Genomic DNA, 11843 nt, shown 5'->3' with positions numbered 1-11843 from the left:
CACACAGTTCTTTCATTTACCAAAAACACAACATTCAGAATCGCTTGACAGTGCACACTGTAGCCATGACACACTGCAGTCATTCTTCAGGAGAGTCTGCTTCACCTTGGGCTTTCTTTTTCCGACTGAGGAACACTGGAAAGCAAAATGCTGTTCTCTTGAAACCTACCCACAAGGTGGGGCTGCTTCTTGTCAGCTAAAAAAAAAATCAATCACAAACTGTCTGAGGCATTTTTCTCTGATAAAGACGACAAGCTGAATGAGGTATCATCAGGCTCTGGGGATGCATGATTGAAATCCATTTCTTCTAAATCAGGAGGTAAGTCTGAGAGCAGTGCCTGAGAGTAAAAAGAATATAACAAGAAGTGTTAGGTGTATGTCTTATGTCTGATTTGCATCTTTGAAACACAGTGAAACAACTCTCTTGTGGTTTTCAGTCAGTGCTGCTATGGGATGGCTAGGAAAAAAAAAAGTCAATATTGATGGATACTGAAAACAGTGTCCAAGATGTGTCCTAAAGGCAAAAGGAAAAAACAGTAAAAGTAACACAATCTCTTCCTAAATAAGGCACAAACTGTTACCCAGAGATGGCATGATCCAACCAAGCATTAGAAGAAGTGCCATGGATTATATGCAGTGCAGTGCATCTGAAGAAGCTTGCAGTTCTCCCCTCGATCTTGCCTAGACAAATCCCAGCCCCTCAGTGTGCACTGCTGTGCTGTCTGTCCTTTTGCAAAGGTCACTCATCCTTCCCTAGCTCACTGCTTGTGCAGACTCCAAAACCTTTCTTTTGTTTAAAGCTCAGCTTTTCTTTGTGTGGATGTTCAGCTCAATACTGCCCTAGTCACAATTTCAGCCTCTGGGCACTATGGAATACAACCAAGGCAGTGACAGAAGACACCATGACAAAGACCTGCTGTTACTGAAACCTACTTGCAGGCTTACCTGCTGCTGTTCTTTATCATCTGATTTAATAGCAAGTATTAAACTCCGAGTGAACGTCTGCAGCTCAAAATACTTCTGTTTGTGGTTCTCCAACTCGTTCTCAATGAATCTGACTTCTTCATTCTGTGGAAAAAAACGACCAAGTTCTGGACCTCTAATTTCATTTTAAAACAACATAAAATGAAGCCCAGGTCTGTCTCTAGACCTGATTTTGAAAGGGCAGGGTGATAGCAACTAAATCTCATTATCTTCCACCTAAGCATAAGGAAAAACTTTCCTGCAAGGGTGCTGGAGCCCTGGAGCAGGCTGCCCAGGGAGGCTTCCCCAGGATCTCTCAAGTTACAGAGTAAACAGGAATGTATTTACCAAAGGGAGAAGTACCAACAGTCTGCATGCTGCAGCTGAAAAGGTGGATTTGAACCTTTGCAGAAATCTCTGTTATTGTACTTGCAAATCACTTCATACAAAAATATCAAATTTAATTAAAAGCCAGCTTTGATTGGTACTTCAGTTTATACCAAAGATCTCTTCTCCTTCAGACTTAGGAGCTGGTTGGTATGCAAGATGAAAAGGCTACATCTGTTGATCAGTGTAGAATTAATTTTCCCTGGTTATTTACTTTTGCAAAGATCACATAACCTAAACAAACAGTTCCCTCCTCAAGGTCAAAGTCACACTGCATTTTTGCAAAGGTGCCTGCAAAGGAGCACCAAATATGCACCCTCTCTTTGTTAGCAAGGAACGACACACAGACAGTGAGGGTTCAGGCTCACAGATGAGTGCTGCATTGACTGAGGGGTATCAGAGGCTAGAACAGGGATAAGGAACTGGCTGGGTGGCTGCACTCAGAGTTGTGATCAACAGCTCAATGTCCAAATGGAGACAAGTGACAAGTGGTGCCCCACAGAAGTTGGTACTGGGACTAATGCTATTTAACATCTTTGTTGGTGACATGGACAGCAGGAGTGAGGGACCCTCAGCAAGTCTGGGAATGACAGAAAGCTGTGTGGTCCAGCCATGAAGATGATCAGAGGCCTGCAGCACCTCCCCTGTGAAGACAGGATGAGACAGTTGGGACTGTTGAGCCAGGAGAAGACTCCATGGAGACCTCACAGCAGCCTTCCAGTACCTAAAGGGATCTACAGGAGAGCTGGGGAGCAATTTTTGACAAGGGCTTGTAGTGACAGAATAAGAGAGAATGGATTGAAGCTTGAAGAGGGCAGATTTAGACTGGAGATTAGGAAGAAATTCTTGAAGTCAGGCTGGGGAGACACTGGAACAGGTTGCCCAGACAGGATGACCTCTCCCTGAAGGTGTTCAAGGCCAGGCCAGGTTGGATGAGGCCTTGAGCAACCTGGGCTGGTGGGAGGTGTCCCTGCCCATGGCAGAGGATTGGAACTGGATGATCTTTGAGGTCACTTTCAACCTAAGCCATTCTACGAAGCTATGAATAAAGCCATCCTTGCTTATGCAGCCATGTAATTTATTAGCTTGAGAGTTCTGCCTACAGTTGTCCTGGTGGCAGCAAATACTTTCACAAGCCAATTTAAGTAGTGGATTTTTAAGCTGAAATTTTGTTTTTTAAAGTTGTGGGTTTTTTAACAAAAGGAAAAAAACACCCATAGAACTATGCTCTGACATAGAACTATGCTCTGATAGCCATGCTCACATTTTCTAGTCAGCCCACAATTCAACTTCAGTTGCTCTGAAAAGGTGAGACTGTGAGGAACTGGAAGGTTTGTGAGAAGCCTTTCAGAATGGCTGCTAGTTTGGGGTCTTTTCTTCCATACAATTCACATTTCTTCAGTCATGACTTTGCTCATCATACTGCATCAGGTTGTAACAGCTCTGAGAGGAAGAGAGAAATACCTGGGCTGTGATTTTGAGGCTTTCATAAGCAACTGAGTTGGATGCATTTTTTCCATGGAAGCTTAGAAGCTTCCTGTTTAGCAATGGATTTTGCCCAGCCAAGGAGGGGAGTCAGCAAACACACAGGCACAAAGACTGATCACTGATGTCAAAAAACAGACCAACGAAACAAGGTTCTGTAGGGTCTGCTGTCACAACAAGCCTTTCACTGTGGTGACAGGTGGCATTAAGAAAAGGTCATTCCCTCTCCATATTCATTCTCCACTGCCATTACCAGGAAAACACTGCTCGAAGGAGAGGGTTTTTGTTCTGCAGAGATGATCTCTTCATTATTTTGGTAATTATCATTAGCAGAACATGCCTGTCTTTTGAAGAAAAAATATCAGCCACATAGGTAAAGCCATGCTCAATATTCATCCCTGAACTCTGGTAACTCTTAGAAGAGCAGTAAGACATGCATAACCTTCACCATTTGGCAGAAGACAGCAGCTTTCAGGTATCCAACTGCTTCTCCCTCCCACAACTACTGCTTCCAGGCATGTTCTGCACTACATGGGGAGAATGACTCCTCAGATCTCTCCATTTTATTAGAAGATTCCAGCTGTTCTGTACCTTTCCACAGCTGGCAGCAGCAGGCTGCATGTAAAAGTGTGCCACAACACTGCAAAGAACAAGCCTTGCACAAAAAGGAAGTTTTACTTCAGAGACTCAATAAATTGCTTTGTCTAGGACACGTAGTGGGAGCTGCAGATGGCTACAGCTAAGGTAATGGGATTGCTCTGTGAAAATGGGATTTTTCCTGCCTCCCTCTGGGTTGAAATACAGGTAATCTGTCTGCAAATGGGATGAGGAGGCATGGCTTAGGGTATGATGGGCAGTACCATGATAAGCAGCAGAGGAGCTGCAGGCTACCCCATGCCTTTGCTGACTTCATAGAATGGCTTAGGATGAAAGGGACCTCAGAGATCAGGGATGCCTCTCAACTAGACCCAGCTGCTCAAGGCCTCATCCAGCCTGGCCTTCAATACCCCCAGGGAGGAGGCATCCATAGCCTCCCTGGGCAGCCTATTCCAGAGTCTCATATTGAAGAACTTCTTCCTAAGATCCAGTCTAAACCTACTCTCCCCTCAGCTTCAAACCATTCCCCCTAGTCCTGTCTCTAGACACCCTTACGAAAAGTCCCTCTGCAGCCTTCCTGTAGGATCCCTTCAGGTACTGGAAGGCAGCTCTGAGGTCCCCCTGGAGTCTTCTCCAGGCTGAACACCCCCAGCTCCAGCAGCCTACCAACATAGCATATCCTGGATCCCTTAGATCATCTTTGTGGCCCTCCTCTGGACTCACTCCTATGCTGGGGAGACCAGCACTGGATGCAGGATTGGAGGTGGGGTCTCAGCAGAGCAGAGTCAAGGGGCAGAACCCTTCTCTTGCCCTGCTTGCCACACTCCTCTCGGTGCAGCCCAGCACACAGCTGCCTGCTGGGCTGCATGAGGGCATCACCAGCTCCTGTTGAGCTTCTCATCAATCAATCCCCCCAAGTCTCTTTCTTCAGAGATGCTCTCCACCCACTCTGCACCCAGCCTGGATTTGTCCCTGGGACTGGCCTGACCCAGATGCAGGACCCTGCACTTTGACTTGTTGAACCTCATGCAGGTCCTTGCAGGTATGTCCATCTGAACATCCCAAGGACTATCCTGTTTACCACTCTCTGGGCTGATTACTCACCTTATAGTCCAAAAGAGAACTCATTTGGTCCACTTCAGAGTTACTGATCATGTCACTTTCTTCATCATCTATGATTTCTATCTTCTGCAACAGAAAGAAACAGCTGATTTTAAATATTTGAGGGCAGATATTAAACAGCAACCCTTGTCTCAAAGTGGCATGAAACTGGAGGAAGGTAACATGACCTTTTGTTTGCCCCTGAGAAATTCTGACTTGTGTAGCCCCCATTAGATGGCAATCATGCACCTCAGCCAGAAGATCCAGGAAGGATCCAAATTGAAACTGCAGGCACTGAGCTGCTGCCATGGTGACTCAGGCTGTTTACAGAGGAGGAGCTCTCTGTCCCCATGCTTGTGGCATTAAGCTGCACATTATACCTTATTACAGCCTGCACCAGCCTGCTCTTTATTCTGTCAGCCTTTTGTTGGAGACCTCCTGCAGGGCCAAGAAGGTTGTGAGAGTTTATTCCTCTAGAGCAAACCAGACATTATGTCAAGTGACAGGCAAGTCCCCACTGACCTACTTCTTGCCTAAACAAATGAAGAGGTCTCCTTTGGCCTTCTGTGGCCATAGTGAAAACCAAAAGCCCTAAGAGGACATGACACAAAGGACAGTTCCATATGCAGAAGGGGGGGATCTTAGTGATGTCTATCAATACCTGAAGGGTGGGTGTCAAGATGAAGGTGCCAGGCTCTTTTCAGTGGTGCTCAGTGATGTACAATGAACAGTCCAATGTGTGTGTGTCCAATCTGAACCACATGTAGCTTTAAAATGCTGTTACTTTTCAGAACAGAGCTTGACAAACCTACTCCTGTTTCCTTCTTATTGTATCAAATTATATAATGCTGGACTTCAGGTAGATTGGAGAACTGAGCCTCTCTGACATCATCTTTGCAAACCTTTTACCTTTGTCATTTTACATTCTGCATCTCCATGGTAAAGGCATCAGCCTGAAACTCAGAGGGATTGTATCTCAGGTCACAGCAGGCCAGTGAGGTAAACAGAAAGGGAAAAGGCAGCTGTGTCTATTCAGCTAACCACAGAAAATACAGCTGTGGGGTTTCAGTTTACACAAAAGATGAGCATATATTAAGCAAAGAAAGAAAATGTTCTCTACTATATAAATATAGAGGGGGAAGGGAGTCTCCTGTTCACCTTTCTCAGTTCAGGTTCTGTGTGATTAATGCCACATAAATGATCTTGTCACATTCTGAACTCCTGTCATTTACTCTCTGACTGCACTAAAAGTGCAGCTGGGAAAGGAATCATCACCTGTTCATTCTGCAGATAGCTTTTAAGATAAAAATTACCCTACCTACTTGGGGTCTCCTCTTCCTCCTCTCTTCTCTTCCAATCTGAGAGAAGGCAGGCTAAGCAAGGGGAGTATCTTGCATTATTTGCCATGACTCCTCCCTCTGTCTTTCCTTCCTAGTCTCAACGAGGTCAGCTGAAACCTCAAGACAACTGTGTTTGACTCAATGTGAATGAAAGTAAGAACAACAAGGACATCTAAACAATGCCCTGGCAAGGGTATGGGAATGAGGAGTACACACCCACTCCAGTGTGAGCTCTGACTTTCTTAAAGCTACAAAAAACCACTTCTGATTATCACTCTGGGGGGTGGTTCTGTTTCACTGTAGTAGGTACTTCTAGAGCACTACCTGAGCATTGTGCTCTGCACTCCAGAAGAACACCCCGTTGTTGTCAGGCAGGAAGAGCTGTTTAATCAGCTCCTACTGAACAGGTTTTACAATGTTTAGTGCAGCTCCTTTCAGTGCTCAAACCTGAAGTTTTTGCTTAGTGAAGAACACCAAGGTCTGACAACCACCTCACCATCTGCAGTTAAGGAGGTCACATTAGTGGGAAAGGAAAGCTGTACATACCACATTATCAGCAGATACTGGATTCTGGTCATCATCTTTGTGACCAATTTCTTCATTTTGAAGAGCTTCACTTGTCTCTTCTGCAGAAACAAATTATTTTTTCAGATTTCATTCACATTTTATGCCAAAGGAACATTTATAGTCTTTAGCAGTAAATATGTCATATCTCATAGATCCAAAAGGAAAGTCACATTATTAATGTCTAGTCATAAAAAATATTCTATGGCTTATTAAAAAAGCCATCGCATCACAAGGATTTCATGCCAGTTGCTACCTGAAACAACTCTCCTGCAATGCACAAAAACCTTCCTCTTTTTAGGTTCAGGTTGGGATATTCAAAAGTGATAAACAGTTTCACATCAGAGATGAGCAGAACTTTTGGTTTTTTCATTAGAAGAAATTGCTAGATGAAAATCCTGCATGCCCTGCTAGCATAGGGCACGTAGCAGAATCCCACCTCCTCCTTGCAGACTGGCTAGTTTTGAGTCAAAACCTGATAATCTAGCAGAAGATTTCATTCTTGTATGGCAAGTGTTTATTCCTAGTGAACCTGGTATGTATCAGCAAAGCACACACTTGCAAACTGAGCAAATCTTACCCTTACATTCTAACATAAGCAGTAGGTGATTTTATTAGCCCAAACTAAGACAAAAGTGAAAAAAGACAAGACAGACAAGTATGATTAAGCATGTTTCTCAGATTTCCTTTAATTCTCCACGGTTAAGAAGAAAATGGTTGCTAGAAACAGCAAATTGAGAAATAAAAACAAAACACAGAGGCAAGACAGCTATGATAAAAACTTGCATGCTGTCACTACCAGCTAGGCTGTTCATTGGAAATACACTCCTCCCAAGTGCAAGGAGAATTACAGTTCTGCAGAGGGCAGAGCTTGCATTGAAAGGGTCCAAGAGCCCAGCTATCAAGAGAAGGGCAGCATGGTTCATGTGAGACACTGAAAGGGGGCAGGTGATGATGCAGGGGTGGATCACTCCCACAAACACAGTGGCAACAGGATTTAACTGGAGAGTACCAACACTTGCAAAGATAGGACAATACTTAGGCCAGACCCTACAGAGACAATTAATTGCTTTGAATAATTTTTCTATTAGTTAAATATCTGTAAACTGAGCCAGTTTTATCTGAGGTTGTTTCACATAAATTTCATCTGCCACTTGTCACAACTTCTGCCAGCAGCAAAAGCAAATGTGTCCAAATGAGAGAACTGTAAAGCAGGAAGCAATAAACAACCCCATGGTTACACCTGGAAGAACCAAGGTTACTGAAGATGCACCTCAGGGACTTTGAGATGGTCACTCAGTAACCCTGACAGTCACCACTTGGACTCAACAGCTGACTTTCAACTCTAAATACTCCTCCTCAGCTAATAACAATTGACACAGCTATAATGGCCTCCACTGAGCTGTGTTCATTTACACAAAGCATGGATTCAATTAACACACATTTAAAAAAGGGAAGGTGTTAAGAGAACTTTAATGCTTCAGTTTTGCATCAGAATACAGCCTTCTAAAAACATTTACACCACATTTTACAAAGCAAGTGCCATCAACACTTTCATCCTAATTATGTGACTGAAAATAGCTTTTTCCTGCCTTTGAAAGTGTTTTGGTTTTGTTGTGGTGGTGGTGGTTTTGGGTTGTTCCTGTTTTTTTTTTGTTGTTATTTACAAATTAGGACCAAAAGTTATCAAACATCTGTGACTGAATAGTACACATCATTATTGGTGGAAATAGTTTCCAGGAAGTTCAAAATAAGCTGAGCAGCAGCAGTGAGATCTACTCCTTCGAACTGGAGGAATGAACAGAACTCATTCTTGTGGTAGAATAGAGGAATGAAAGTGGGATTCCTGCCTGCTGTGGATATCCTATAGTTTTCTTGCACTTCCTTAAGCTTTGACTCTAATAATCTACTCAGGCTCACAGCCTCGTTCAATAAATGTGTTATTCCTCACTTCAAATCACAGAGAATTCAGACTCTTCCCCTGTCACCATTTTCTCTCAAGCAGATCTGACTAAATCAGTTCCTTCCACACCTCAGGCAAATCAAGGACTCTTAGATTCTACACCTCGCTTGGCTTTCAATCACTTGGCCCACTTCTTTATCATCTATTCTCTTTACAGTAAAACATGACAAAGCTATCACAAAATCATTCCCAGTTCTCCATTCTTCTAGCTCTTTCCTTTAAATTGTTCAGACAAAATGACAAGATCAAGCCTGGCATATTAAGCTGCAATAGCATGGACTAGATCAGCCTTTCTTTCAGTTTAGAGAGCAAAGGCTTTATTGATCTTGTCTAATCAGAAGCACTGGGAGCAATTAGTTGAGCTGGTGGAGGCTGTGGATGTGCTGAATGGCAGCTCATCTGCCCTAGCCCACAGTGCTAATGGACGAGAGGGAAGGCAGAGATCAATTCAGTGTGGTCAGGGGGTAACCCTGGGAGGTGGAGAAGCAAGGAATTAAGTCTGAGACACTTATCACACCATCATGCAATGTACTGAGAACACAGAGGCACCCCCTTATGCACTTCTAAGGCTTTCTGAGAGGTCCCTTGCCACCAGCTTTGATCTTTCCTATTGGTTTGTTATTTGCTTGTCAGAGAGCAGAGAGGCCCTGCAGCCAGCAGACGTTCTGCTGCGCTCTGACATGCTGTGGAGCTCCGAGTTCAGGACCAAGTCTGAGCTAATTCTCTTCGGAGCTTACCTCTTCAGTGTCAGTTTAGTATCAGGGAAGCCTTAGTACAGAGCCCTGGCCAGCCTCAAGTGAGCAGTGTGCACGTGTGAGTGCTTGTTTAGGTGAGCACTGGCGTGATCCAGGTGAACAGGAATGCATATCCAAGCTGGCTGTGCAGAACTGGACAGAAAACAGCATTTGGCTGCCTAGGGAAGTGAGACTTCGCCATTTGCCCATCTCACAGCTGCACCAGCAAATTGTGAACTTGTCATTTAGCTTCAGAAGAACCTGCCAGGAACAGACGTCTTTGATAGAAGGTGTCTAGAAGCTTTTTATTGGTAACAAACCCAACAAATTGCATATAGAGGTAGAAGAAAGAGGCCAAACCAGCTGAGGTAGGTAACTTGCGACTGTTAGACACTCTTTCAGACGTTTTTGAATGTGTACAACAGAGAATCCAAAGCATGCACACTGCACACAATTAGAAATACATGCACAGTAGTAACTGCATTTTCAAATACCTTGTGAGCTTCCTTCAGATAAGCAGATTGATACTTCATCATTCCTATCATTATCATCCCCCACTTCAGTAGCAGTTTCCTCTCCTGGATTAAGTGCTGATTTAGAAACAAATTCAGACTGATCAGAGAAATCAGCAGGACCTCCTCTAGGGGGGGGGACCTCAATCCCCATTAAACGATATTTCCGTCTGCGATTCCCAATCCAGGTCTTGTAAGAGAAATAAACATGAACCACATCAGAAACTGTAACAAAAGCAACAGGCCCACAACCAAGTGAAAGCAGCACAACTAAACTAGGGGCACAAGGCTGCAACCAGCAATTCAGGGCAGGTGATTATTCACCCAAAATTGACCCTTATGAGGCTGCTTCCTGGAATGCTGTGCCCAGGTTCAGTCCTCCAGCACAAGGGAAAGGGAAGGTGCACAGCAAAAGGAAAAGAAATAACTGCCACAAGTCACAGCAAGGGAAGCTCTGACTGGAATTAAGAAAAAAATAATACTTTGCAGTGAGGCACTGAACAGTTTGTCTATGTGAGTCTTGGCACTTCCAACCTTGGAGGTACTCAACAGTTTGATGGATAGTCTCCTAACCCTGAAGCCAATCCTGCTCTAAATAAAGAGGAGGACTAGGTGACCTCCTAAGGTCTTTCCCCACCTAAATTATTCAGCAAATTTAACAGAAGATCTTTTAGCCATGTTCTCACTCTGCAACTTCCAGCCCTTAGATCATCTATGTGGCCTACTCTGGACCTGCTCTAACAGTTTCATGTTTGTTCTTCTTGTCTTGGGGGCTCCTGAGCTGGATACAACACTCCAGATGGGGGTCTCAAAACAGCAGAGTAGAGGGGGAGGATCACCTCCCTCGACTTGCTGGCCGGGCATCTTTTGATGCAGTCCAGGATATGGTTGGTTTTTTTGATATATAGCATGAAAAAGGTTAACATATTTTGCTTGTAATACCTTGATTATCAAATAGAAAACTTAGGAAGCATTAACAGCAGTCAGCTACTAAAGATAGCTTCATGCTGTGCCAGCCTTGAAAAAAATAACCTGTTTTTTAAGGCTGAATCTCTTTAACTAGCTAAAAGATGTCATGCTTAACACTATTTTTAGCAAATCATTTTTGTTGGATGGCATTTGCTTTCCCAGCATGCTGATTTTCCTCTTTGAAGGCTACAAAACAGGTACACAGAGAGCTACCTAGATATTTTTGTGCATTAGATAGGGTGTGTGTGGGAAAAAAGTTAAAAAAAACCAACATCCAAGTCATCCCTGTCAGATCTGGGTCTCTTTTTTTCCAGGGCAGTGTATTGCCACTCTTTAAAATTTCTCCTAATATTATGATGGAATAAATATTGCTAACGACAATCAAATTTAAAAGCAAATCTCCTTCTTTTTTATTAAGAAATCCTCAAAATCACCATCTGAGGCACTTAGGAAAGGTAGATCTTGTCTTTTTACATGGCCTTCAAAGCAGAGAAATCTCATTCTAAACACTGAAAATGTCACAGAAGATGAACATGTTTTTACAGTGTCTCAAATTATCACGGAAATAAGGTTCCATATCTTGTGTGCTACATTTAACAGAGAATACTCTGGAGCAGTGCAGTGATGAGTGTAAGAGCAGACCAGCATTTCTATGCAGGAAACCATCTTAATAATTCTAATTATATTCCTAAAATATTACCTCCTTAAAAACTTCTGAAAACACCTGTCAAGTGCATGTGATCAGACTTAGAGCAGCCAGCAAAATACTCAGCACAGCAACCTCCCCAGCTTCCACTGAAGAGAGGGCCAGCAAGAGTGAGGGAAGAAAGGGCAGAAGCAGCCAGCATATGTCTGCCCTCAGGCGCTTTATACGTAAATGGGCTGGCAGGGAGCCACTTAAAGAGCATGATTACAGCTTTCCAGAGATTGAGGTTAGGATGTCAATGTGCTAGAAAGATTGCAGGTTGAAACCCACAGAAATCCCACTTAACTGAAAAAATAAAGAGGGAAGATTCTGAGATCGTTTTATTCAGTGTCTCTCTTGATCATAAACTGGATTCAGATCAGGCCTAGAGCCCCTAGCAAGAAGAAGCATCCATCAGCTGTGAAGCATGAGTGGCTTTTCTGCAGCCACTGCTTGCTTTGGCCACTAAACTCAGAAGCACTACCTTCAATAATCCAGCTTCTAGCTGATGAGCTACTGGGAGAGAAGAGGAGGTGTCCTTAA

The 11843-nt window shown here is 43.6% G+C and overlaps 1 protein-coding gene across 1 annotated transcript in view; it reads right to left on the bottom strand.

The window, feature by feature from the left end:
* Positions 1-212: 212 nt before the first annotated feature.
* The window catches only part of HDX (highly divergent homeobox), a 37714-nt gene continuing 26083 nt past the window's right edge, over positions 213-11843 (bottom strand). Inside the window, exons 6-10 of the mRNA XM_054388767.1 lie at positions 9629-9836; positions 6420-6499; positions 4537-4620; positions 946-1068; positions 213-338 (exon numbers count right to left, since the gene is read on the bottom strand). Of these exons, the coding sequence (XP_054244742.1) occupies positions 213-338; positions 946-1068; positions 4537-4620; positions 6420-6499; positions 9629-9836 (621 nt within the window). The remainder of the gene's footprint in view (positions 339-945; positions 1069-4536; positions 4621-6419; positions 6500-9628; positions 9837-11843) is intronic.

Source organism: Indicator indicator, chromosome 17 (genome assembly GCF_027791375.1).
Source record: "Indicator indicator isolate 239-I01 chromosome 17, UM_Iind_1.1, whole genome shotgun sequence".
NCBI classification, from domain to species: domain Eukaryota; kingdom Metazoa; phylum Chordata; class Aves; order Piciformes; family Indicatoridae; genus Indicator; species Indicator indicator.
This window is presented reverse-complemented; position numbering and strand designations above follow the sequence as displayed.